The 26,382-nt window shown below is 42.7% G+C and overlaps 1 protein-coding gene across 3 annotated transcripts; it reads right to left on the bottom strand.

Moving 5' to 3' along the window:
- Positions 1-1,278: 1,278 nt before the first annotated feature.
- On the bottom strand, positions 1,279-25,015 carry palmda (palmdelphin a). 3 transcript variants are annotated; one of them, XM_029704497.1, is made up of 11 exons: positions 24,739-25,015; positions 19,340-19,391; positions 19,154-19,234; positions 18,773-18,891; positions 17,715-17,829; positions 17,526-17,550; positions 7,369-7,473; positions 5,870-7,228; positions 5,354-5,431; positions 5,152-5,223; positions 1,279-1,813 (listed from the first exon to the last, which is right to left on the bottom strand). In XM_029704497.1, the coding sequence occupies exons 2-9, from the start codon at positions 19,382-19,384 to the stop codon at positions 5,412-5,414; spliced, it is 1,869 nt and encodes a 622-aa protein (XP_029560357.1). In that variant the 5' UTR covers positions 19,385-19,391; positions 24,739-25,015; the 3' UTR covers positions 1,279-1,813; positions 5,152-5,223; positions 5,354-5,411. The 3 variants fall into 3 exon arrangements, with proteins under 3 accessions (XP_029560357.1, XP_029560358.1, XP_029560356.1); XM_029704498.1 differs by lacking the exon at positions 5,152-5,223; XM_029704496.1 differs by lacking the exons at positions 5,152-5,223; positions 5,354-5,431 and having other exon boundaries at positions 24,739-25,014.
- Between the last annotated feature and the right edge of the window lie 1,367 nt (positions 25,016-26,382).

A 26,382-nucleotide genomic window follows, 5' to 3' on the forward strand; every position in this document is an offset into this window, starting at 1 on the left:
CGCAGTCTTAAACCAGTGGTACACTTGACAACCTCTCCAGTGTGTGCATGAAAGCGCAGTGCTGCTGTGAGTGTTTGTACAGTTTAATCCACCCTCTTGTATTTTCTCCTAAACTCAGCTGGCTCACTGGAGCAGAGCTTTCTTTCTATCCACTTCACCCACACACTGAAGCTACACGATCAGAATCTACCAAATATCAATAACGCAAGTTATTTATGTTTAAGCATAGCTCTCTCCCTCTCTTTCTCTCTCATTTTGTCTCTTTGTATCTTTCATTTTTCTCTCTCTTTCCCTGTTTCTCTTTGTCTCCATCAATCTTTATCACTCTTTTTGCCTTTCAGAACACTGCGGCAGAAGTATTTACTCAATACTCTGAACGGTTAATAATTTCTACAAAACTGTAAAGTGCAAAGCAATTTAATGAACTTCCTACTTTGGTCACTGTCTCTAAAGTGCCTGTAATGATTCTCAGCCTGATGCTGAATAACTAGGTCATGACCAAACGTCATAGATACAAAGTGAGTGTTGTGCTGCTGCTCTCTTACCTCTCTGGGTGTTTCCACGGTGATCCGGGTTTGGGCTGGTCCAGTGGTGGAGTGATGAAGTGGAGTGTGCTTGTCTGTATATGTCTGACACACACACACACACACACACACACACACACACACACACACACACACACACACACACACACACACACACACACACACACACACGCCACAGCGGCAGGCAGCGACACAAATCACAAATCGGGTACGTGGGAATCAGCCAATCACACGACAGCAGTTTTGGTGACAGTTGTTACACACACACACACACACATACTATTTGATGTGGTGTTACAGGCATGTCACCAACAGCTGGGATGAATACAAAGACTTCCCCACACAGCCTCCTACACAGCTAGCTGTTAGCTACTCCCCCACACAGCCTCCTACACAGCTAGCTGAGCTACTCCTGTCAGGGATTTTGAATGGTAGAAGAGTCACAAAATGTCCTGAATATGGATTTTCTCTAGCGTCACATTTTATCTTTCCTATATAAGGTCAGTGAAGATAAATATATTGCTCAGTAAGAGACAGTGGGGTACTAAAAGTCATTCTAGATTTCTGTACAGTATTTTAAAATGGATATTGACATATACGAGGAGCGTCATCCCTTATGCTTAAAGTTAATGTCTCATAACCACATCCTATTTAAATCAAACGCCTATATCAAGGGACTCAAGAAAAGCTCCGTTTCATTGCCTTTGTAGTATAACAACAGTAAAACACCCAGTTGTCTGACAATTAGCTTTTTAATTATTTTGTTAGCATTGACTATTACAGTTTCAACGGCATATTACATTGAGGCACTCCATAAAGGTTTATTAGCATATCAAAAGTGCTGACTAGTAGCCAACAGCAGCATAAAAGGCTAGAGAGTACAGTAAACATCAGAGGCACTTATATCTTCAGGAACCTTTAACATTTAAGATCATAGATTCATTTCAAAAGTCTACTTTCCGGCTGGTTTCTTTCTCTCTAAATGACATCATTGGTATGTATTCAGCTGTGTAAAGAAACGTTATGAGCAAACATATGTCTTACAGTATTAGCCACATCCTTATATTGTGAATATATTGAGAATTATCCAAATACAAGGCTCTGGTTTTAGCTATTGATGCCATCTCAGAAGCATTTTACTGTTAGTTGAATGTTTTGTGCAAAGTTGGTTTTCTTCTTCTCTTGTCATGGAACTTGTGGGGTTGCTGAGTCTTGCATGGTGTATTTTTACACCAACTGTTCAGGTTTCTCCATACTTGTACTTGAAGCTGTGGGGAATGTAAAATAAAATTAAACACATTTACCATATCACCTCATATCACATCAGTTAGGACTACTTCAGATTAGTTGCGCTATGTTTATATTAATGTGACTCCTGAAAATAACCTCATGACAAAAGTATGGGACAGGGTTGTGTTCAGTACGACAGAACGGTGTGCAACGTTGAATTCAACGGAAATGGTAGAAGAGCCCAGTTAAAAACAGGTTGTGATTATGGTGGCCCAGAGGGCAGTTACCATATGGTGGGGCATATTGACCACACGGTCACGCAATGTAGTAAACGTTGAAGAGAACTGAACGCACCCCAGCTCTTTCTGTGAAGTTTGGTGATACCCACCTTCCCATAGCCTACTCACCAAGCAGACACAGTTGTTAGGAAAAAGACTGTATGAACCAACCACACGACTAGTGAGCTAAGATTGGTGTATGTCCTCAGTTGTGTCAAAAGCCTATTAGTTCGGGAGACATCCGTGTCTAATGATCTGATTGATGTCTGGACCGTTAAGGTCACGACCGTCCACTGTCTGTCTGTGTGCTCAGAACGATTATGACAGAGGTTGTTAGCACTGTCTGTCACATGGGGTGTGTTGTTGGACACATGGTTGTGTGTGTGTGTGTAGTGTCAGTGTGATGACATGCATTAATGATAAATAAAGCAAACATTGAACAAATACACAAAAATAGTTCAGTAGCACACACACACACACACACACACACACACGCACTCACACAATCAAACAGATCATTGTTACACAAGAGGAGTAAGCCAGCTAATAATGAATCAATTATTGTTTAAGTTACGGGGCAAGCAATCATGCATACTACAGTAAGTATACAGAAGACAGTCATGGCATACCAGCATTGTAATGTAGAAAAGAGATTCTAGAAAACACACATACAAATAATTAATATTAAATTAGTACAAAACAATTATTTAGTCAGAGCGTAATTTGATTTGCAATATACATTCACACTAGTGATTTACAATATGTCAGTAAAAAAGTCAATTTTATCTTTGTTCCCCAAAAGGAATAAACATAAAAAATATCAAATCATATTTTACATATTATACAAGCAGTCAAGAACCCTTTGGCATCACGTAGGAAACTTAAGGCTACTTGCGTAACCCCGGTTCTCTGATATTATGAGTGAGATATATCACGCGGGATTCACCGGAATCTCATTAGCTCTAAGAACCAATCAAACACGTCTGTCGGAGAGAGACAGGTCAAATTATGAAGGGATGCCCAACGAGCTGCATCGCAAATCTCCTGTAAGGAGATGCCCTTGAACAGCACCCAAAAAGTAGCCATACCTCTGGTTAGAGGTCCAAAAAGTTGGACCCATTCCGAAGTGGACCTGGGGCTTTCCCACCCAGACCCGCTATGCATAAATGCATTTAAAAAATATAGAGACACGTTCCAAAGGGACCCGAGGAAAACTAGACCTGTTCCATTTAGACATGGTCGGATCCAGACCCGGTTCGAGAGAGGGAAGCAGCAGCAAAAGTTATTTTTTAAGCTACTTTATTAACCGGAGCTGATAAAGTGCAAGAGGAGGGAGAGAGGTGGGCCGTACTGTGAGTGAGTGACATGGGGAGCAGGGAGGGAGAGACGAGGGACAGCAACCTGCCAAACTAACCAAGCTGACTCGTGCTATAGTAGACTAATAACTGCCATAGCTAGGTTATTTATCATCAAACATTATTACGTAGTACCTGTCTTAGACTGTATCAAACCGGGAGAAGCTAGTGAAGCTAGCTAACGGTAACTAGCTAGGCTATCTGAGTGCATGCACTTTCTCATCCTACTGTTATAATAACTCCATTCAGAATATTAAGTAGCTGTCTGTTGGCTCTTGGTCGTTGTAGCCTATCCTTCTCCTTTAACTTTTAATTCAGTCATTTTAATTACATCTTCCATTTCTTAGAGATCTCCTAACTTTTGCCACACATGGAGCGAGGCTCTATGACCGTAGCCTATTGCCGCTTTGATGACTTATGATTGGCCAACATCAAGCTACGTGCGCTACGCTCCACTCTGGTGAAAAGCAGGAGCAGCAGCATAAACAACATCAACTTTTCTTTCTCTCTCTACTGCAACAGTCACATTTGGATCTGTATGGGCCCTTCCGGTCAGTTAAAATTACACATACTCGAGACCAGCGACGATCATATTAGATCTGACCCAGACCCGTGATATTATTTAGAATTCTGGATCTCTACCTCTGGTGGAATGAGACCTCAGGCCCTCCAGAGGCTGTAACCCTTTGCTCTCATAGGCCAATGTAATAGCTTCCACAATCCAATATGATAACCGTTGATGAGAGAGGGGTCTCCCCTCACAGGGAGGCCCCCTTCATTAAATGCCTTCTGCTCCAGCCTTTCCAACCTAATGTGTGTTTGTGTGTATATCGGAGGGGTTGTGTTAATGCAGGCTGGTCAAGTTGAGCCACAAGGCTCTCTCCCCCACCACTGCAAGGCTCATGGCCACAGCCTTGAATGGCGCCCCTGGAATCAGACAGCGATGCCCCACTAAGGGCGGAAGAGGGCCTAGAGCTAACGGCCGCAAGGCTCTACAGAGGGTGATACGCTCAGCCGAATGCACAATTGGGTGCTCACTGCCTGCTCTCCAAGACACCTACAACACCAGGTGTTGCAGGAAGGCCAAGAAGATCATCAAGGACATCAGCCACCCGAGCCAAGGCCTGTTCTCCCCTCTTCCATCACTCAGATGCGGGCAGTATAGGAGTATCATGGCAAAAACTGTCAGATTGGCTAATAGCTTCTACCCCAAGACTATCAGGCTGCTGAATAGCCATTAGGCAGCCCCCCCCCCCCCTCCATGGCTCCAAAAAAACAGCTAATCTGAGAACAAAGTGAAACATAACTAGCGTTCGCCACGTGGGCTAATAGCCTAGCTAGTTAGCACAGTGCTAACTGGAGAAACCAATCCTTTAACAATGTGAACGTAGCTAGCATTTTCCTTGTGGGTTAGTAGCCTAGCTAGTTAGTACAATGTTAGCCAAAGGAAGCTATGTTGGTCTTGCAATGAACAAAAGTGTGGCTCTCGACTGATAAGCAGTGAAAGCTAGGATGGTCGGTCTAGTCAACGCGGCACGGTAGTGGGTTGAGCTAAACGAGAGAGCGAGCTAGTAATTGTACCCTTCCAGGTAGAAAAACCAGTCGGTAGAAAAACCAGTCGGTAGGATAGCTAGCCTTGCAGCGAGCTAGCCAGGGTAGCTAAGCCTTGCAGCTAAGCTAGCCGAATCTCAGCAGTCACCACAGGAGACAAAGGGAAGAAAAAGCAGAAAAGCTAATTCCTACCCGAAAAAGTCACCCAACACAGAAGACGAAAGCTGAAAAACCTGCGCTTGGGGGCGTAACATCACAGCACACCTACGAACAGTTGAACAGGAAAACAAAGTTGTGCTAAGGAGAGCTTAGAGTAGTACTCTACATGAGGAAGAGAGGTGAGAATTACCAGAGGGCAGGCAAGTAGGTCTTTAGTATGAGGCGAGGGGCTCACCTCATTTGACACTCGACCTGTCTGTCTCCGACAGACGTTTGTAATTGGTTCTTCAAGCTTATGAGATTCTGGTGAATCCTTCATGTGAGATATTGAAACAAATAATTAAAAGAGAACCAAAGATACAGTACAACTGCCTCTCAGACATCAGAGGGAGACAGAATGCCTCTCAGCCACTAGAGAAAGGCAGAGTTTGACTTCAATCATTAAAACAAGCTCTCGTATGGATACACAACATCACTATGTATTTATGCAGTGATCAATTGTGATTAGAATGAGAGTTTCAGGTCAGTCGGTGTTGCAATGACTACGACAAAGAGAAACTGATGCAGCAAGAAGCCAAGTAACCAGCACACAGTTCAACACACTAGCCAATGAAAGACCTCAAAAGTGCTGTCAGTCAAAGCATATAAAGTGAACTTTGTTAGTTACAGTAGTGTCAGCAATTGTAGGTTGGTTACATGAGCGTGCAGCAGGGCTTTGTTCTCTTTTTAATCTTTTTAATCTTTCTGATACCTGGGGCAGAGTGCTTCTCTGTCCCATCCTCGTCGGACTGTCCGTCTGAATACAGGTAGTGTGACTCTTTGGCCTGTTGACCAGGATAGACCAAATTCCTTGATGCTGTGTACGGTGATGCATTGTTTGAGTTAAAATTAGCTGTGGGCTCTCCCATGTATTTGATTAAGTTCTGTTGAGTTTGACAGTGATGGTATCCCCGGTTGTTATAGCCATCCGCGGTGTAGGTGTTAAACTGAGGGTTACTCTCGTCCACCCCATCCTCGTCGCCAATGACGACAAGCTCGGCCTGGATGGATCCTTCATAGCCAAGGCCACGTCCACTGTCATCCTCCGCGGTCTGGTAGCCCATAAAGATGGCGGTGACAGGCTTGGACGTGTCCATGGTGTTCAGGATACTGAAGTGCGAGTCTTCCTGGTAGATCGGGGACGGCCTCTGGTCCATTTCAACTGATGAGTCGTAAAACATTCCGCCTCGCTGGCTCTCTCTAGGGTTATGGTAGGAGCCGTCGGTGAGGAATCCTTTCTCAACACCGTAGGAGAAAGGATTCTGGTTATACCCATTGTTTGGCTGGTAGTACTCCTCATCCTGCCTGCCAATGAAAGAATGGACTGGAATGTGAGGGGAGGAGGAAAGACTCTCCAGCTCTGAGTTGTGGACTCCATCAATATAGTGGAGCTCCTTCCTGGAGAGGACATCACGCTTATACGACTCTTGCTGATACCCGTTCCCATTGGTTTCGTAGATGACTTTAGCATGACTCTGTTGGGGTTTGTTGGGGACTGAGGCCCTCCTGCTGCAGGTATTGGAGAATGCAGGCACTGATTCCTGGTGGCCCCGGTGGTCTTTTGGGAAAGCACCGCTTTGAGGCATCTTCTGCACTGTACCCTTTCGGAGCTGCTCCGCCACCTCCATAGGGCTGACCTCCTGGTGGCCCCGAGAGCCACAGGGGTTGGAGAATGTAGGTACTGACTCGTGGTGGCCCCAAGATCCACTGGTGGTGGAGAATGCAGGCAATGTTGGCTTCTGGTGGCTATGTGGGCCACAGTTGGTGGAGAATGCAGACACTGATTCCTGATGGCCTTGGTGGCCCAGTGGGCCGCTTTGAGACTTCTTCTGCTCTGTAGCTGCTCTGAGCAGAACCTCCACCTCCATAGGGCTGAGCTTGTCCACTCTGTTAGAACCATCCCCCAGCTGAGACTCGTCAGATCGCAGGGCATAGACAGACTTGCGGCCGTCGTCATAGACTTTAACCCCTCTCCGCTGGAGCACCTGGGGGGTGACGGTGGATGTGGACAGGACCCGGGTCTCCCCGGTACGGAGATCCTTCTGGACATTGATCTCCATGGCAAACATGGCTGGAGGAGGAGAGAGGGAGGAGAGACAGTGTGGAAGAGGAAGGGAGAGAGAGAGATGGGTTGAAGTTATATAAAAATAGGGTTGTCAGATCTACAGTACATGCTATTGTTGTAATAAATGTTACTAGGAAGTTTCTTACTTTGTTTGGGTGTGTCCTTATTAGATTCAAAGGACTGCTTCTTTGAGATTGGAGGTTTGTAGGACTTTGGGGCATCTGGAGTAGCTGGGTTGATACGGATTGGCTCTGGAAAAAGAAAAGGAGGAATGTTTATTTTTGTATTGCCAATGATTATGTGTATAATGTAATATGTTTTATCAAATACAGTCATGACGCGAAACTATTGGCACCCTTGATAAAGATGAACAAAAAATACTCTATAAAATAAATAATACAAATACTGAGCTATATTGTATGCTCAACAAAATGGGAAAGTCATATTATGCTATACTAGTACAATTGCTCCGAGAAATATATTTTTTTTTCTTCTCAAAAAGATAGGGGTCCAAATTATTGGCACCCCTGTTTTCAATATTCTGGCACCCTCCCCCTGCAAGAATAATGGTATTGAGCCTTTTTCTGAAATATTTTAGATTGGAGAACAGATGGAGCTTAGAACAGTCCTCCATACATAATCTTTCCAGATCCTTGATATCCTTTGTGTGCTCTTATGGACTGCCCTCTTCAATTCAAACCAAATGCTTTCAAAGGGGTTCAAGTCCGGATACTGAGATGGCTATTGCAAAATGTTGATTATGTGGTCAATTAACCATTTAATTGTGGAATTTGATGTGTGCTTGGGGTTATTGTCTTGCTGGAAGATCCACCTGCGGCCAAGTTTCAGTCTCCTGCCAAAGGCAACCAGGTTTTTGACTAAAATGTCCTGGTACTGGGTAGAGTTCATGATGCCGTTGACCTTAACAAGAGCCGCAGGACCAGTGAAAGCAAAATAGCCCCATAACATCAAAGATCCACCACCATATGTTACACTAGTTATGGGGTTATTTTCTGCTTATCACATCCTTCTTTCGATGCCAAACCCACCACTGGTGTGCGTGGCCAAAGAGCTCTATTTTCATGTCATCTGACCATAGCACCAGTTCCAATCCTAGTGCCAATGCCGTTTAAAAAACTTCAGACATCTATATTTGTTAGATGACATGAAAATAGAGCTCTTTGGCCATGCACACCATTGGGAACCTGTAGGACATAGTCATGACCTTAGGGGCGAAGGTCATATTAGGACGCAATGTCACCTTAGAGTCGCCAGCGGCGAACTTAGTACAGGAACGGTGTATGGATAAGGCATGGAGATTCCCAACGTGTTTAGCCGAGGCCAAAGCCACTAGCAAGGAGGTTTTGTAGGAGAGGATCTTCAGATCCACAGACTCCAGTGGCTCAAAAGGGGGCATAACACAGAACATCCAAAACCAAAGCTAAATCCCAAATGCACAATAGGTTAAGAAACCTACCTGAGACGGCTCACACCGTATAGGAACCGCACCACCAGGGCACAAGCAACAGACCCCAAATCTCTGGCCGGGGGACCCAAACCTGCCTGTGCACCTGAGATAATTGATCCCTGCGCAACGGGAGTTGCCACGGGATCTCGCCCAATATGCGGATGATCTCTGCGAACCAAGGATGCTTGGGCCAAAGGGAAGCTGCAAAAATCTATGACAAGACCTCCAGGTGCACCCTCCCCAACTTGGGCCAAATCAGCTCCATGGGGGGAAATGCATAAAGGAGTTTCCGAGGCCTCGTCGAGAAAAACAGACGACAATTAGCATTCTCGTAATGCGCAAAGATCTATGCTGGCCCTGCCGAGCATTTCCTATATGTGGCCTGTTACAGAATCTGAGGCGTTTGAAGCTGGTTCCTACTTCAAAGTAGGGCCATAAAAAAAGGGTTTTTTGAACATGTGAACTTTCATGTGCCTTAATTACAAACTTGTACGGGACCTGTAAATATTCATAAAAATGTTAAATGATCAGCCTAGTTGAGCCAAGGAGAAAGCACTGAGCTATACAGGGAGAAAGACAGGATCCTTCCTGGCTATTCATGATTGGCTGAGATAATGGAGTGGTTGGACATGCCGAGAGATGAGCCCTGATTGGTCTGTCTTGTCACAGGCTTCTGTCTATAACATAATGGGCTCTTCCGTGGTCAGTATTTAGCTAATATTTGCTATCGCTCATTTTTTGAAAGATTCAGTATAGCTATGGACAACTGCAAAATTGTTACTGCAGCTCTCAAAAACATTGCTGCCCTGAATTTAGCTGGGTTTAAGTAGATAAACCTCTTTCTGGAGGACAATGCCATGCTGACTCACATGATTTTGCATGCATGGGTGGGGTGGGGCTAAGGCTTAAGAGGGTGTGAATGGTGCTGAATGGGGGTAAACAAGGAAGAACTCTTTAAGTGTGAAAATCTCCTCAAAATCTTTCACAGGACATTTACTCCTACTTGTCTTTTAAGTGGGACAACGGGTTTTTAAATTTTTAAAGCAGCATAACTTTCCCATGTTTCCTCCAACTACAGTGTACGATATACCATTTTGAAGCTTGCTTCTGGAGAAGGTAGGATATTTTCTCCCTCAAAGCGGGCACTGAGATCTCGGGAACAGTCGACCTGATAATACCGCAGAAGCGCAGGACACACACAACAAATTATAGCTCGTACCCCAACATCACATGCCAATGGTCAGAGCAGACAGTGCGCCTCCCGTGAAGTGCTATCTGAAGGGGCGAGACTGGGAGACAACGGTTAATTTTCAATTTCCGCCACTCTTGACAACCGTGTGTCTGAACATGGAGAAGAGACACTTTCAATTGAACTTACATGAGGGAGACACAACACTTTTGACACCCACGAACCCTGTAGAGCCTAGGGTTGAAAAAAACAGTGTTTTTCTGTGCCACGGTTTGCTTAAAGCACGGCTCACTCTGGGTACAAGGGCTCTAGCGATCAGTGACGTACCCCAATTGGCAGTGTCACTTGGGGGTACTGTTGTCACAACAAGCTTCACTCGGTTTAGGAAGTAAGATGTGTTCCGATAACCGGCTGGCACCCAGTGCTGGACCACACGCATTAAAAATAGACCCAGGGAAAAATCTGTTGTCATTCAGGTTACCCTACTAACCAATCATAGGTACTGGCGACTAAGCGTCTTGTAACCTAGCCGGGGATGGGACAGACAGCTCTGAAAAACTGACCCATTCTGTGGTAACATACAGGGGCGATTCGTAATTGAATCTAATTCCCAGGAATGAAAAGTGTTGAGCTGGAGACAGACAGCTCATTTAGGGGTTCATATGAACCACAGAGACTGTGTGTGGGATAATAGTATGGTTGTGTTCAACCCTGCTCGTTCCATCAACTCCGCTACCAACAACCAATCGCCTATAGAGCCCATAACCTGTATCACTAGATTGGGGCAGCAGCGTAGCCTAGTGGTTAGAGCGTTTAACCGAAAGGTTGCAAGGTCGAATCCCTGAGCTGACAAGGTACTAATCTGTCGTTCTGCCCCTGAACAAGGCAGTTAACCCACTGTTCCTAGGCTGTTATTGAAAATAAGAATTTGTTCTTAACTGACTTGCCTAGTTAAATAAAGGTAAAAATAAAAACAAATACCTCATATGGTCTAGTGAGCTACAGGCAGGAATCAGAATTGAAGCCAAGTAATGAGACACATATGGGGGAGGGGTGCCCCTTTGTGGACAGAGAGTGAATCGCCCAACTTATTACTCTTACCCTGGGGGGATTAATATGCCCCTTGAACCCTGTGAACACCATGGAACATGGGGTAACAGAGGGGGCATTAAACATGGACAAGCTTCCAACATATACGTTGTGCTTCAGTGAGACTGTATAGCCTGCATTAAGCCCAGCCTCCTTACGGGCACAGGGGGCTCCGGCAATGGCTGACGTATTACCCTGTTTGGCTGCTACCAAATGTGGGGGCACTGTTGTCATAGCAATATTTTTGTGGAAGGGCACACTGGTTGCTCAGACTCTCTCTCTGGGGGTTTACCCGAACCAAGTGCTCAGGGGCTGCTTCCTCCTCGGAGGTGCACACAAACCCTGCTTCCTCCACTCCCTCCAAGTCCAGGAATTGGAAATAGGAGCTGCCATAATGCCGGGGGAAAGCTAATAAGTTTCATTAGCTGGAAGTTATGCATGCTAGCTGACGTTAGCAGGGAGGCAGAAATCGCAAATAGTAGCTAGCTCACCTCTATGAGTGACGCACAGTTCAGATGCCACATTTTTTGGCGAGTCGAACTGAGTAGAAATTAAGAGCGGGCTGGCACGGTTAAGAGCTTTGCTTGACATACCGATTGGTTTCATACAACTGCTCTCAACACTGCAGCGGACTTCCTCGTTTGTTTTGTGTTGAATTCAGGCATAACAGAGACCTCTCACAGAAGTCCTCCACTTGTGACTCTGAGGCCATGATTGTGCTTCCGTTGTGGATGTGGTAGAGATGAAATCTTAATTTGCATGCAATTAACATATATTAACATGCAAGACATTTCTCCCGACAGTGGAATAACTATTCTGGCGCGCTGCATTAAACAGAGGCATGCTTTACCCGCTCCGTGCCGAAAGAGCGGCAGAGGCTGCTAAAATTCAGACGAGGCGCACTTTATTGTTTCTGAAGGCACTTTATCCCCGCTCTTCCAAAGAGAAAGTGACTTATTTTTTCAAACTTGCTGCGGCGATAGAGCGCTGTTCGAACTAGGGTTTATCTAACATGGCTAGCACACTATGCAGCGCTTGTTTTCAGTATAGCTAGCCTGGTCTTGAAAGTCTACATAGGACCTGATCATCAAGTTAGGACCAGACCCTTCATCGACAAGTCTGGGAAGATGGTCAGACACAGGCGGTGGGGGTAGCCTCCCGTCTTCGAGTAGCCTACTGTAACCGGCGAAAGTGTGCACAGGATCCTGGTTGAGCGCAGGAAACTACCGCATACACCACGCCCAGGCAGACAAGACATTTGCTCTGACCAAAGACCCAATCCATCTCCGTGTCCCGCAACTCAAACTCACCTGAGGTATCGGAGACATACAAGACAACAAACATGAGTATCTTTTTATTCATTGGGCATGGTCACGAACCCGAACCCGGCTCGTTAGCCTTCTTTGTTTGCATTAACCATTTTACTCATTGCTACAGCCAGGCCATGCAATCCGAATAATAACTAATTGGTTTGTGGTTAGGAAACTAGGAGAACAAATACAAACTCCAGCACACAACGTCCAGGAGGTGAGCACGCTCTACCACAAAGGGACAGTTTAGTTGCCGCAAAGTTTTAGCGTGAATCATTCCTGCTCACATTGAGGGGAAGTGTGTAAAAATTGAAGGAATGAATCCGAGCCACAGAGTTATCACCTGTGGAAGGAGAGGCTTCCAGCGAGGCGCGGATTTCATTGGCCTTGTCAGGCGTGATTCTAGTACATCAATCGAAGTCGCGAGAGTATGACTCCCCATAATTGTGTTGTACCGAGTGTACTGTCTAAAAGGGAACAGTGGTGCCATAATTTGGATTCCTATCTTTATAAAAGTATTACTTGTTAAACAAAAGCTTGTTCTGTGAGAAATTGTATTAATATATAAATATTAAATAAATGTAGCTCAGTATTTCGAGGCCTAAGGTTCTATCTGACATTTTTGTCAAAAATGACTTAGTCACATATAATTGATCTTTAGATGGTTCTTCATAAGTTAGATTTATTTTTTAAAGCACATTTTAAATTAAAATAATACTTTATTTCCTTTATCTATATCCCCAGAGTCAGATTAACTCGTGGATACCATTTTTATACCTCTGTGTCCAGTATGAAGGAAGTTGACCCATTGCTGAATTGGAGGGTAGAGTGTCTATTCTTCATCAGATTAAAGAAGATGAACAGCTGATTGACTCTTTGCTAGAGTCTTCCAAAAACGTGGTGAACGAAGCCACTTGCCCATGGCTTGTCACCGCGGCCTCGGGAAGATCCAAAATGTTTCTATTAGGAAAGCAGAGACCATCTGTTACCCGGGTGCCTGGATCCGGGACATTGACTGTATGTTACCGCTACTCATTAGTGAACACCCTACTGCCACAGCTATCACTGTCCATGTAGGGTCAAATGATATTCAACTACAGCAATCTGAGCAACTTAAAAAGGACTTTAAATCACTGATTCATACTCTACTTCAATCAGGTAAACAATTCATTATTTCAGGTTCATTCCCGTCTCCACGCTCTACGGATAATCATTTCAGTCGTATACGCCAGCTACACATCTGGCTTAAAGGTTATTGTTGTTCAATAAGCATATAATATATGGAATATTTTACAGCTTTCCTACATCAACCGAATGTATTTCTCCGGGATGGATTACATCTCAATAGGTATGGTACAGGCATTCTCTCCTCAAACCTGGCTCTCACTATAGTCTCATACAGAGCATGTGTGTAACAACCGTCGTTAGGAATGGACCAAGGCACAGCGGAATGTGGATACTCATGTTTATTGATGAGAAACAAGTAGAGCATCCACATGAAAACCAACAAAACAATACTCACAGAAGGCAACAGTGTGACAGGCTAAACAAGCAGTGATCACAAACAACTACCCACAACCCCAAAGAAAAACACACACTCCTATGTAGGACTCCCAATCAAAGGCAACTCAACACACCTGCCTTCAATTGGGAGTCCAATCACCCACACAACATTTAACAAACACAAACCACCTGCCACATCCTGACCACAACTGATACAATACCTCCCTCTGCTGGTCAGGACGTGACAATGTGATAATATATAGCCATGGGGGTTGATACTCGGAATTGGTCGATTCCACATCAGACAATACTCATTGCTCCCCTCCCAGCTTTAAATAGCACTACAGTCTCCATCCAATTTAGGCCCGTCAGTAGCTACACGAGGAAGCCTCGCTCATCTAATATTACCTTGAATGCTCCATCTGATATGAGCTCTCAAAATAGTGGCCTTGGAATTATTCATTTGAATGCTAGAAGCTTGATCCAAAAGTTAGATTTGATTGAAATACTGGTCTCACAGGCTGACATATTGATTATATCTGAATCCTGGCTCTGTGTCTCTGTTCCAGACTCAGATGTTCTGTTAGCTGGGTACAATATCTACAGAGCAGACAGAGGTGGAGGTATTTCCATATATGTTAATTAAATGCAACCTAGATGTCACTGTGTCAATTTCAACTTCTGTTCCGAAACACTATGAATGCTTAGTTCTAAATGGGGTTCTTGTTCATAATGCACTATTAACGCTAACTCTAGCGGGAGTTTATTGCCGACCCTCAGCTCCGGTATCTGCTCTATGCAAATTGTTTGAGTTAATGTCTAATTATGCAAACTCTGAATTATGGATTATCGGAGATCTCAATCTGGACTGGCTGATGCCAGCATCGCTTAAATTAAAAGAAATTTGTAATGAACTAAATCTTACTCAACTAATAACTATACCTACCCGTCCTAATCCAAAAGACCCGAAAACATCTACATTAATAGACCTTATCTTAACAAATACACCTCACAAATATATAGCTAATGGGTTATTTGCAAATGACATCAGTGACCACTGCCCTATTGCATGTTCAGGCTAAAAAACCCTGACCCCCGTATAATTCTAAAGATAAACTATAAACACTACTCAGAGCAAGCCTTTATCCATGACCTTTATTACTCAGAGCTTTTATCCACAAACTGCATAATGGACCCAGTTTTAGAGCTCTTTCTTTTCATCAATTTTGACCTCCATGGCTGTTAAACACGCCCTGTTAAAGCGACTTAGGGTAAAAAATGTAACTAATCCTTGGTTCTCCTCTGATTTGAAAAACCTTTTCCAGCAAAAGAATCAAGCATGGGCCTTGGCGTCTAAAACTGGTGAAACAGCTGATTGCCTGCTTTTTAGGCAATTGAGAAATAAATGGACTGGAGGAATAAAAAAGGCAAAATCTAGGTGTTATGACAGAGTCTGCTGGTGATCCCTCTAAATTCTGGAAAACCGTTAACTCACTTAGACGAGGAACCTCCTCGCTGTTCCTGCCACAGCAAATTACATCGGAATCTGGGATCGTCAGTGACCGAACTAAAATTTGTGATGTTTTTAATAAGCACATTATTTCTGCTGGTTTTCTTTTTCAAATAAACATTTGCCAATATGATCCTGACCAGTCTATTGTTTCAGCCCCTCGGCCCCCACCTGATGTGGAAAACAGTAAGCCGGTTTTCAAAAAGTCACAGATGAGGTCTTATCTGCTATAGAGTCAAAGAAATCGTTAGGTGCTGACAATCTGGATCGATATTTACACAAGTGTGTGGCACCTATCATTGCTAGTGCAGTGACAAACATCTTCAATCAAACATTAGTCGTAGGAAAGATTCCTAAAGCTTGGAAAACAGCTTTTGTTTTACTGCTCCTCAAGGGAGGTGATGGTAGTGAATTGGATAATTATCGGCCCATCTCTAAGCTCTCCTGTTTGGCTAAAATTCTAGAGTCATTGGTGAATAGGAAACTACAATCATTTTAACTGTTAACAATACTCTTTCTAGCAATCAATCTGGCTTCAGACCTAAACACAGTACCACTACGGCCCCTGTACATGTTGTAAATGATATTGCTAATGCCCTAGATAATAGAAAGTACCGTGCCGCCTTGTTCATAGATTTGTCTAAAGCTTTTGACACTGTAGACCATGCAATAATGTTGGGTAAGCTGTCGTCAATAGGACTGGGATCGGGTGCCTGTCGTTGGTTTCAGGACTATCTAAAGGATAGCAGTCAGGCTGTTAGAGTCGACGGCATCCAGTCGGAGCCATTGGAGTTGGTTAAAGGGGTCCCACAAGGTTCTATACTTGGTCCATTACTGTTCACTCTCTACATAAACAATATCGGTGATGAGGTAAGAAAGTGTAAAATTCATCTATATGCTGATGACACTGTCACGTACTCTATTGCTTCAACGGCTGACCAAGCATTATCGCAGCTGGAGACAGAGTTTAAGATATTAGAAGGGTTGTTTTTACAGTTGAAACACATTTTATGATTTTTAATAGGTCCAAAAAGTTGGATGAAAATACACTTGCACTTACGAGCTTAGATGTCTCTCAAATGAATCAGGTGTCTGCATATAAAAATGTAGGGATATGGCTGGATGATAAACTGTCTTTTAAAATGCATGTTGATGAACTTTGTAAACGGCTAATCAAGCTAGGCTTCCTCTATAGAAACAAGACATGTTCGTCCTCCACAAATAGAAGGCAAATTGTGCAAGCTACTTTTATGTCTGTTATAGATTATGGGGATATTATTTATATGCATGCTACGGCATCCACACTTAAATCGCTGGATGCTACTTTGTGTTTTATATCAAAATGTGGGTTGGACTTCGCTGTCCATGAGACGAGAACAACATGCTCTCGTGTTTGTCTATAAAGCACTTCTGAATAAACAACCTTCTTATTTATCATCACTTAACAACATTATAATTATAATTCCTAAAAACAGGTCTTAAGCATGGATTACACTTGAGGCCCCTGCGATCTTCACGGAGTTGGGTATGGCTGCCTTTTCCTGTTACGCTCCTGCATATGGAATAGCCTGCAGACCAAACTTAAACTTGAGACTCTTGTCCCCCTTGCCCATTTTAAACATTTATTGGAGGATTTTTATTTTTGTATTGCTTGTAACTGCTTTGGGTAATACAGGTTATTGTGCTATTAGGGGAATAGCCTACAGTATGTGTAAATGTAACAATCTGCTGTTGTATTTTTTTGTGTTATGTGTGCTTGTTTTGTTTGTCTTGTGTAATTTCTTAATCATTGTACCTAAACTGTATGTGTAAACACGTATACGCAGGGCCCAGCTGTAAAAGAGACCTTGGTCTCAGTCTGTGTTCCTTGTTGAAATAAAGGTATATTTGCTGAACCCAGATTGACATTTCAGAGCCATAAGGTTCTATCTGCGATTGCACCCACCTAAAAAACAAATTCACAAATGTCTCAGGATTTTGATACTCTGCACTTTAGGTACCTTTAAGGTGTGGATATGGGTTATGAAATAAGAATTCACTACAAAACAGTTCTGAGATCTGGGATGTGAAAACATTGATGCTCAATATCTCAAAACTATGCTTTGTACAGATAGAGTCCCAAGGTTACAATTTGTATTATCTATTTTGTACAGTCTTTTTTCCTCATCTTTGTCAACGGTGCCAATAATTACGGTCACGAAAAACGTAATCAGCAAGCTAGCAAAAGGACTTACCTTCTTGGAAATTCTCCTTTGCTTCCTATAAGATAACATAAAACAAGAGACTAAAAGTCACCAACCTCAAATAAAAATGTCAGATACAACAGTGTTAGATATACATCTAAAGTACTCTCATTGTGGCCAAAGCAAAACATCTAAGACAGAAATAGCTCAATGTCAATAAGTACCATACTGTCCAAGTACCTTTATTATCTCCTCAGGTGTTTTCTCGATAGCTTTCAGCCTCTTCAGTATGAAGCCCTCATTTTTCGAAATCATTGTCTCTTCCCTCTCCAGAGCCTCAATCTCTTTCTCAATCCTGCAAGCCCAGACGAAAAGGGTCAAAGGTCATATCACCTCATAGACGAGCGGAGTAGGGGTGAGGAACGAATCAGTGAGCTGACTGTTTTCTCATCTTCTGAAGACTTTCTGTTCTGACTGGAATCTCATCAAAGGTGTAACTTAGCAAACTGATCATGGCTGGCATCAGACAGACTTGGGGTCTGGCATCCCTCCTCTGCCAACCCCATCAAAGCTGTGCCATCCCAGCCAACTGGCACAACCTTGACACTTTGACACCTACAGTCCAAATGACACTATCCCAAAGTGGTACCACCCTAACAGAATGGCACCTACTCTGTGAAATATTAACAAGTGTCCATTGAGTGGAGGGGGGAGTGCAGAATGAGGCTATTTGTAGATGTCCTTCTCTCTTACTAAAGAAACAAAGAAGGCCAAAACACTACATCACTCCTTATGCCACCTTTTAATAATGACAAATGTTTCAATCCTAGGTGGTCTTCGTTAGGTACCTAAAGATCACTCTGCTGCTGTCTTATTACCAGCACCTTAGGGTTTTCAGGGAATGCATTGACTGCCACTTGGTCAAATTGGTACACATCTAAGGGATTTAGGTCTAACTGGACAGTGGATGGACTGCCCTTCACCACAGAGAGTCCAATACATGTTGTCTTCAGTGTGTTGATGCAGTGACTGTCCCTTGAGCATAGAAATCAAATAAATAGAACAGGCATCCCAATTTAAAAGCAACACTTGACTGTAAGCGGTACAGATGTTTTAAAGAGTAAGATTTATAACACTAACAAGCACTTTCACATAACACTGAACCAACTGTTGCTAAAAACATTTCTCAACATAATACGGCCTATGTTCGATCAGGCAGCCATGTTAAACCAGCAATGTAAACATAGATCAGTTTATACATGCACAAATGGAGTATGAGTTGTCTTGGCTTACTGTACCTGTGGATGCTGGTCTGGAGGAGTTTAGTTTGTTGTCGATCTCCCCTCAAAGTCTCTCTCTGCTGTGGGCTTTGGTTGCTCGTTCCATCCATGAGCCACTGCTCCCTCAGAGACTTTTTCTGTTCAAAGCAGAAGAGGAAACATTATGGCTTAAGTGTCCTGACACATTGTTTTTTACACGCTGATATGTATTTTAATGGACTGCTCAACTGCAGTGACTATAAAATATCAAACTGTCAGAAAGCTTTGATGCTTGGAATTCTCACTTTCATTAGATATTGACTTACGAATTCATCCAATGTTGTTGAAATGATGTGGTCTGACTATATGACAGTAAGATAAACTATAATTTGATCACGTCATCACATTATCTTACTGTACCTTTAAGTGCTGAAGCTTTAACTTCTCCTTGTCTATTTCCAGCTTTTTATGAACAATGTCTTCTTGGACTTTTCTCTTATCCTGCAGATACAATATAGCTATGAATCTTACTACAGTACTTGAAACAGGTATTGTTCAGAAGTTGATTTTCTGTAAGAGGACCAGACTGATTCCAGGTCAGTTTACCATTATTGCTTGGAGTCGGTCCTTTATCAGTTCTGCCTCTTCCATACTGACCCTGCACCAAAGAAATTGAAAGAGTGAGGGGAGGAAAGGTAATAGAGGAACTAGATTAAAAACAGCATCTAAAAAGTGATAATTTGGCACGTACAACCCTATATACACTGTATAGAGCTTCACTGTGGATTGAGAGGGAAAGTTAAAGGGATTCAGGACAAGCGCCAGTGGTGATTAAAAGAGTGACTTGACAAATTTGACCAGGAACAAAAGGGTTTAAGTTCCACAATGTCACAGACACAGGAGGTTGTACATAAATATAAAATATATAAATACTTCCAAAGTTATTTAAATACCCTAAATAGTATTTGAACCCAGGTCTGGTAGCCTACCTGACCAGACCTGAAACAAGAGTCTGGTCTAGCCACTAACACACTCAGCTGTATTTCTGGTCTGAGAGAGCACGGCATTCAAACCCCTCAGATCTCACTCCAGAAATGTTCTGGCCTACAAGGCAAGAGTCTCCAAACTCGCCATATCAATTGGGAGTGGTATAGATATCAATGTAAGCTGAGTCAACTGATACGATGATACGCACACTTACAAACATCATAAGGTGCAAAAACGCATGGACTTTATGGACTCTCTCCCATTCTGTCAGGAGTGCTTCTGTTGTGCTTATGTGTGGTGAAAGTGACAGGGATGACCTATGGGCCTGAAAAGGCATGCCAGCACCTCCCTGATCTCCTGACACTTTTCCCCCCTGTCTCTCACCATGCCCCACAGATATTCCAGCCAGGCTACATCCTCAGACAGATAGCCCCCTTAATGGGATGACACAGCAGCAGCCTCCACATCTGCTCTTCACATAGAGGTACGAACATAAAACAGATGTCTTCCAGATACTGTCAAAAAATGTCTGTACATAACTGCTTATTCCTTTCTGATTCTGCTAGTCCTCTAACCGGGAATTCTGAAAAACCTGGGAATTTGCAACCCTAACTACAATATACACTGAGTGTACACAACATTATGAACACCTGCTCTTTCCATGACATAGACTGACATGGTGAATCCAGGTGAAAGCTATGATGCCTTTTTGATGTCACTTGTTAAATCCACTTCAATCAGTGTAGATAAAGGGGAGGAAACAGATTAAAGAAGGATTTTGAAGCCTTGAGACAATTGAGAAATAGAGGGTGAATGGGCAAGACAAAAGATTAAGGTGCCTTTGAACCCCCGTAGTAGGTGTGTCCAGGCATTTTGTCCAGGCATGATGTCCAGGCATTGTGTCCAGGCATTGACAATATGTTTTAATCTGTGCAGACCCAGATGCACCACATCATACTTCTCAGTCTAGGGCCAGATGAGGATAGAACAGTATTTGGAAAGCCCGCTACAATCTAATTCTAGTAAACTAGAATTAGAGAGTCAGACCAAAGTCTTGCAGTTACTAGAATCTAAAACAGCATGAAGTCAGTGGCGGTCGGTGCCGTTTAAGATGAGGGAGAATTATATTTTTAATGAGCATGGACTTATTTCTATTACAGCATATTGGATGACTGTCATTCATATTCCATTCACCCAGCTCAATGTAGCATCGATAGGTTTAGGCTACTACATGATACTTGAATTTTCCCTTTACCCATCATGAGGTTTTACAACCTGGCCTATGAATGAAAGTTTGCAACATAGCTGCACAGGTTGAGAGAATTTTTTTGTAATTAAGGTGAATGATATCGACATATTCAATTCCGCCTTGCACACACTTGCCTGCATCTAGCTGATCTAGGGTGTAATCATTAGTCCAGCAGTTGCAGAAGTGAGTTTCTATTGGACAACCTTATCCCTGCTTCATTCCGTTTGCTTTCATTTAAGAAACATTTCTCAACACAATCGGCAGAATGAATACACCCCTGATCACAAGCAAACACAGTTCACTTTCATAGTGGCCATATAAAAACACCATGATCACTTTGCTCAATGTATATATAATTCCTTCTAGCTACTATCTATGTGCTCTCCTCCTCTCACCTTTTCCCTTCGTTCCTGTCACCGTTTCCCTTCGCTCGTGGACTTCAGCACACAACTCATCAGCTGTCTGTGACCAGGCAAAAAAAACTTTCCAAGCCAAACCTTCATATCATGATCGCTAACTGCTACACACAGCCTACATCCTTGTCACGTCATAGTCAACATAGCTGCTAGAACTAACACATTAGTAAACCCACTACAATCATACAGTACAGTGCACAGTCAGAAAGCAGTTTAGCAGTTACACCGGTGGGCCCCGATGGCAATAAATGAATAAAACCAAAAGCTTACCTTGACTTGGAAGAGTTCCAGTGTTGGATAGCCATAGCCAGCTAGCTAACATAGCATCCCTCTCTGTTTGAGCCAGGTGTTTGTGTAGGCTAAACAAGATACCTGCATTCGCTAGCTAAGTGAAAGTTTAAAAAAAATACAACCAAATATAGCTATCTCTCTCTTTCTCTTGCTTCTCCTTAATTTTGAAGAAATTAATTTGTTAAAAACTCATCAACTATTGTCTTTCTCTCTCTTTGAGTCAACTACTCACCACATTTTATACACTGCAGTGCTAGCTGTAGCTTATGCTTTTAGTACTAGATTCCTTCTCTGATCCTTTGATTGGGTGAACAACATTTCAGTTCATGCTGCAAGAGCTCTGATAGGTTGGAGGACGTCCTTCAGAAGTTGTCATAATTACTGTGAAAGTCTATGGAAGGGGGTGAGAACCATGAGCCTCCTAGGTTTTGTAAGTCAATGTACCCAGAGGAGGACGGAAGCTAGCTGTCCTCCGACTACACCATGGTGCTACCCTACAGAGTGCTGCTGAGGCCACTGTAAACCTTCATTGCAAAATAGTGTGTTTTAATAAATTATTTGGTGACATGTGAATATATTTTTTAAACCTTTATTTAACTAGGCAAGTCAGTTAAGAACAAATTCTTATTTTCAATGATAGCCTAGGAACACTGCCTTGTTCAGGAGCAGAACAACAGATTTTTACCTTGTCAGCTCAGGGATTCGATCTTACAACCTCTCACTTACAAGTCCAATGCTCTAACCACTAGGCTACCTGCCGCCCCAATATATTTAGTATAGTTTTATCTAAAAAGCATAACGTTTTTAATGTTTCACTATTTTTATTTTTATGAAATTCAGTGAGGGGTATGGTCCTACCCTTCTTCCTCTGAGGAGCCTCAACTGTATGAAGTCCATATGGAATGGCATTCTGTCAGATCAGAGAATGATTGCGATGAGGAGCTATATCTGTATGTATATCACATCCAATGTCTCCGGTCTCCACCCAACATTACTGAGGCTGGGTGAGGTACGGTGCTACTCAGAAAATACCTTGACAACAAGCCAAAGGGTGGGAAGCACTGTGGTAGAACATGATAAAGATGCTCCCATCATTAAGTCCTCACCAACACAATATGCCAGAGGAGCTCCAATTGCCATCTTTCACCACACAACACTCAATGCTTCCCATGAGGAATCTACATACTGTACATAGAGGAATGAGCTGGCTAAACCACGCCTCTTGCATTGCATGCTTGTACGCTGAAGCTCTGTCTGAAAATAGCAGGTCAAAATAGGGAGTGCTGCATTCTTCTGCAAATAATGTGTCTGCCTGTCTCTTCGAAACAGAGCTAAGCAAACAGGTGATATTTGGAACTGAAGTACAGTTCTTGGTCTTCATTTACAAATGTAGAAACATTTGGGCTGCTGATATGGTTGTAGTAGCTACAGTACTACAGGTTATTGACAAAAAGCCTTTGTGATTCAATATTGTCATGTGGCATAGGGACAGTTATACCAATGCTGATTACAACACGCATCATCATCACACAACTCTGTGCATCAGCTTTCAGCATAAACAATTACATTCAAGAACTGGAAAATCCTTGCCGGGTGAAAACTAAAAGTCAAAATAAAATTTAAATTAAAAAAAGCACAAAATCCTGATTAAAAATGAATGGTGCTTATCAATTCTTGAAGTGGAATTTCAATGAATCTCCTGAATAGACTAAATTGAAATGGTACTCACTGACCCCAACCTTGGTCAGCATTGTGAAGTGTGCTATATATCCTCCTACGTGTGACTAATTAGGCTGGACACCCTTTTGACCCTTAGGTCATCACTTCTGAGAAGTCTAAGAAAATGTGAGACCTAATGAAAGACCTAAGCAACAACGCATTTTTTTTTTACCTGGCCTGATACATCACACTCAGGGCTGACTCCAGGCATAAGGTCATAAGTGGTCACTTAGGGCCCCAGGGCGATATGGGCCCCCAACCCATTTTTTCTCTTGTTGTCAGTCACTGACAGTCACTCAATTAGTCATGTCAGCACCCCAACCAAATCTCGTGTAAGGGCACCAGAAGGCTAGAGTCCACCCCATCACACTTGGTAGCTAAGTACACTATACTGCAATATGCAGACTCTTAATTGCTTTTCTTTCCTTTTCTTTATACTTGGATCCTAAGCACCTGCGCAGAACAATCATGTCTTTCAATCTCTCCACATAGTGAAGAGTGCAAGCTCTAAACTGTGATGGTCAGTTCCTTCTAAGTTGCCTGCCCTAAGCTGATCATTGGTGACTTATCCAGGCAGCAAATCTGCTGGGGCATCTGCTTCCACAACAATAACTGCATGGACACATGGCTTTCAAAATGGCACACGGATAATAGTCAAGCAGTATTCAAAATGTAGCGAACAATTAAATGTGCACCCTTCCTTCATTTTCTTTATGCTATTATTTGATGGGCGTATATTTCTTTCCAGTAGCAAAGAGGACTGATAAGGGCTCAAGCAAAGCGTTTGCCAATAATATAGCCTGAATGCACAAATCATGCACAAACAGTGAAACAGAAGTACAGTATATTCTAGGCCTATTATGGTATTTTTCCCAAAGTCCTCAATTAGAATAGCTTGTGAGTGTGCATTTGTCGCATGCATGAAAAAAAGTGTCCCAAGTAAAAGTACCTATAAAATGACATTAAATCCCCATGGCTTCACATGCTATGACAGGTTCTGAATGCGCCCAACAGATGGGGAAAACTGAAACGGTTTAAGAGAAGCTTTAAGAGATTAATGGAGACCGCGCAGTGCCCCTGTCCAATTGTTTTATATCGTCACGCATAAAAAAAGAGCAATTGAATATAACAGTGAAATTATGTTGAAACCATTCAAAAGTATACCGTACATAGGTTTAAACCTATACAAAGGTATACCGTATTGTGTAGTTAATATAACGTATTGCAATGGGATAAATTAAACTATTCTTCATAATGTCAGGTGTCAATGTGCGCTCGTGGCCAAATTCTACAACATTGCCAAACAAAAAGTAACGGTTTGAGAAAATAGCAAAAACACTCACCGGTTATATAAGTGAACAAAGGCAGGATATGGATTATAAATGCCTTGGTGGCTCAAATTCACTATACTTCTCAAGTGGACAGCGCTCTGTCCCGCACAACGCGACAGTCAGGTACAGTGTGTGGGGATTGACCGGAGCCAGGGTTACGCATGATTGGCAGCTTGTCTTTACACCAATAGCAACAGTGCAAGTGTCATAAGTAACACTTCTCAATGACTGGTGGGCTTAATTGAAACGTCGAGAAAGCCATATGCTATCTCTCTTCATCTCACAGTGAAACAAAGCTCTTTGCATTCTTTGTAAAGTTTAAAAAAATATCAAACTTTGCGCAGCTGTCTTTGCTTTACTCCTCCTTGACCTTGACAGAAGTGAACAGACACCTAGAAAATGAATTATGCGAGAAATGGTGTGGAAACGCCTTTATGCGCAAATATTGATATAATATTAATATAATAACCATCATATGGAAGTAAACTTGGGAGTCGCGCGATGATATGATGTGAATTCCTCCCACTACGACTCAGGAAAGTATGCAGTTTATTAGGCTATAGATTAAATCAATAATGATGATCTTCACAGCGTGGTGAAAGTGCACGGTGATCTTGATGCTTCTTTCCAATAAATATCGGGGCTCTTATTCTGATGACAGACATGATGATCAATGCTTGACTATCATTTGATAAATACAAATATCCTCGCTCTTATCCTACCCGCACAGCCTACTCACAGTGTACTAGCACTGCCAAGAGTGTTGGCACGTTTGCTATTTAATGCAACAGTTTTTGTGACAAAACTATGGCTTGAAAATGCGATGAAAACACATTGAACTTTAGATTTTTATTCGGTACATGAAAAGTTAAGCGAAAAAGTAAATTATTGTGAGCACTATGTCATCACACACCGATTTTTATCAGCAACGAGTCCTTCTGGTGTATAGCGAATGAAAGACACCTCTAGTGTCCAAAAGCCCGTTTTAGTGTGGGCAGCGGCATTGAGGGCTTCCACCATGCTTCTGACATTTTAAAGTAGTAAACTGGGTCGGGATTCCTATGGGTTGCAGCCTCAATGGCGCTGCCACAGGCGCTATAATGGCACAGATATAAAGATGAGTCCTCTATCTATCTCTGTGGTTTGGTTGAAACACCACTGCTAGTGTGAAAATGCACATGTTCTCTTAATGCGGATTCTAGAATATTGGCATGAAAATCTGTTTCCAATTGAATGGAAACCAAGACATAACGTGACAGACAGTCATGATATTTCTATCGAACAATGGTTTTTACGCACATCCATTCTGTGTGTAAATGTCATACTGCTGTCCAATCCCACACTGTTTTATTTCAGAATTGTTCCGTTTCTGAATCAATTTAATATTTCATTCAAGGGGATGTTTTGGAGTTTTTTTATTAACCCCTTCCACCCTGGGACAGACATTGTCCAACATAGCACATGCATGTTTACTGCCAAGTCATTAAAGAGGCCATACATAACTGACACTTGCTCCAAGCAGAACCATTATGCATGCTTGAGGGGACTGGTGTAGGAGTGTAACTATGGCAACAACACACAACTCTCCAAATAAAGAAAATAAAGTAAAATCACGTTTTATTGGTCACATACAGTACACGTGTTTAGCAGATGTTA

This window comes from Salmo trutta, chromosome 21 (assembly GCF_901001165.1).
Source record: "Salmo trutta chromosome 21, fSalTru1.1, whole genome shotgun sequence".
Classification (NCBI taxonomy): domain Eukaryota; kingdom Metazoa; phylum Chordata; class Actinopteri; order Salmoniformes; family Salmonidae; genus Salmo; species Salmo trutta.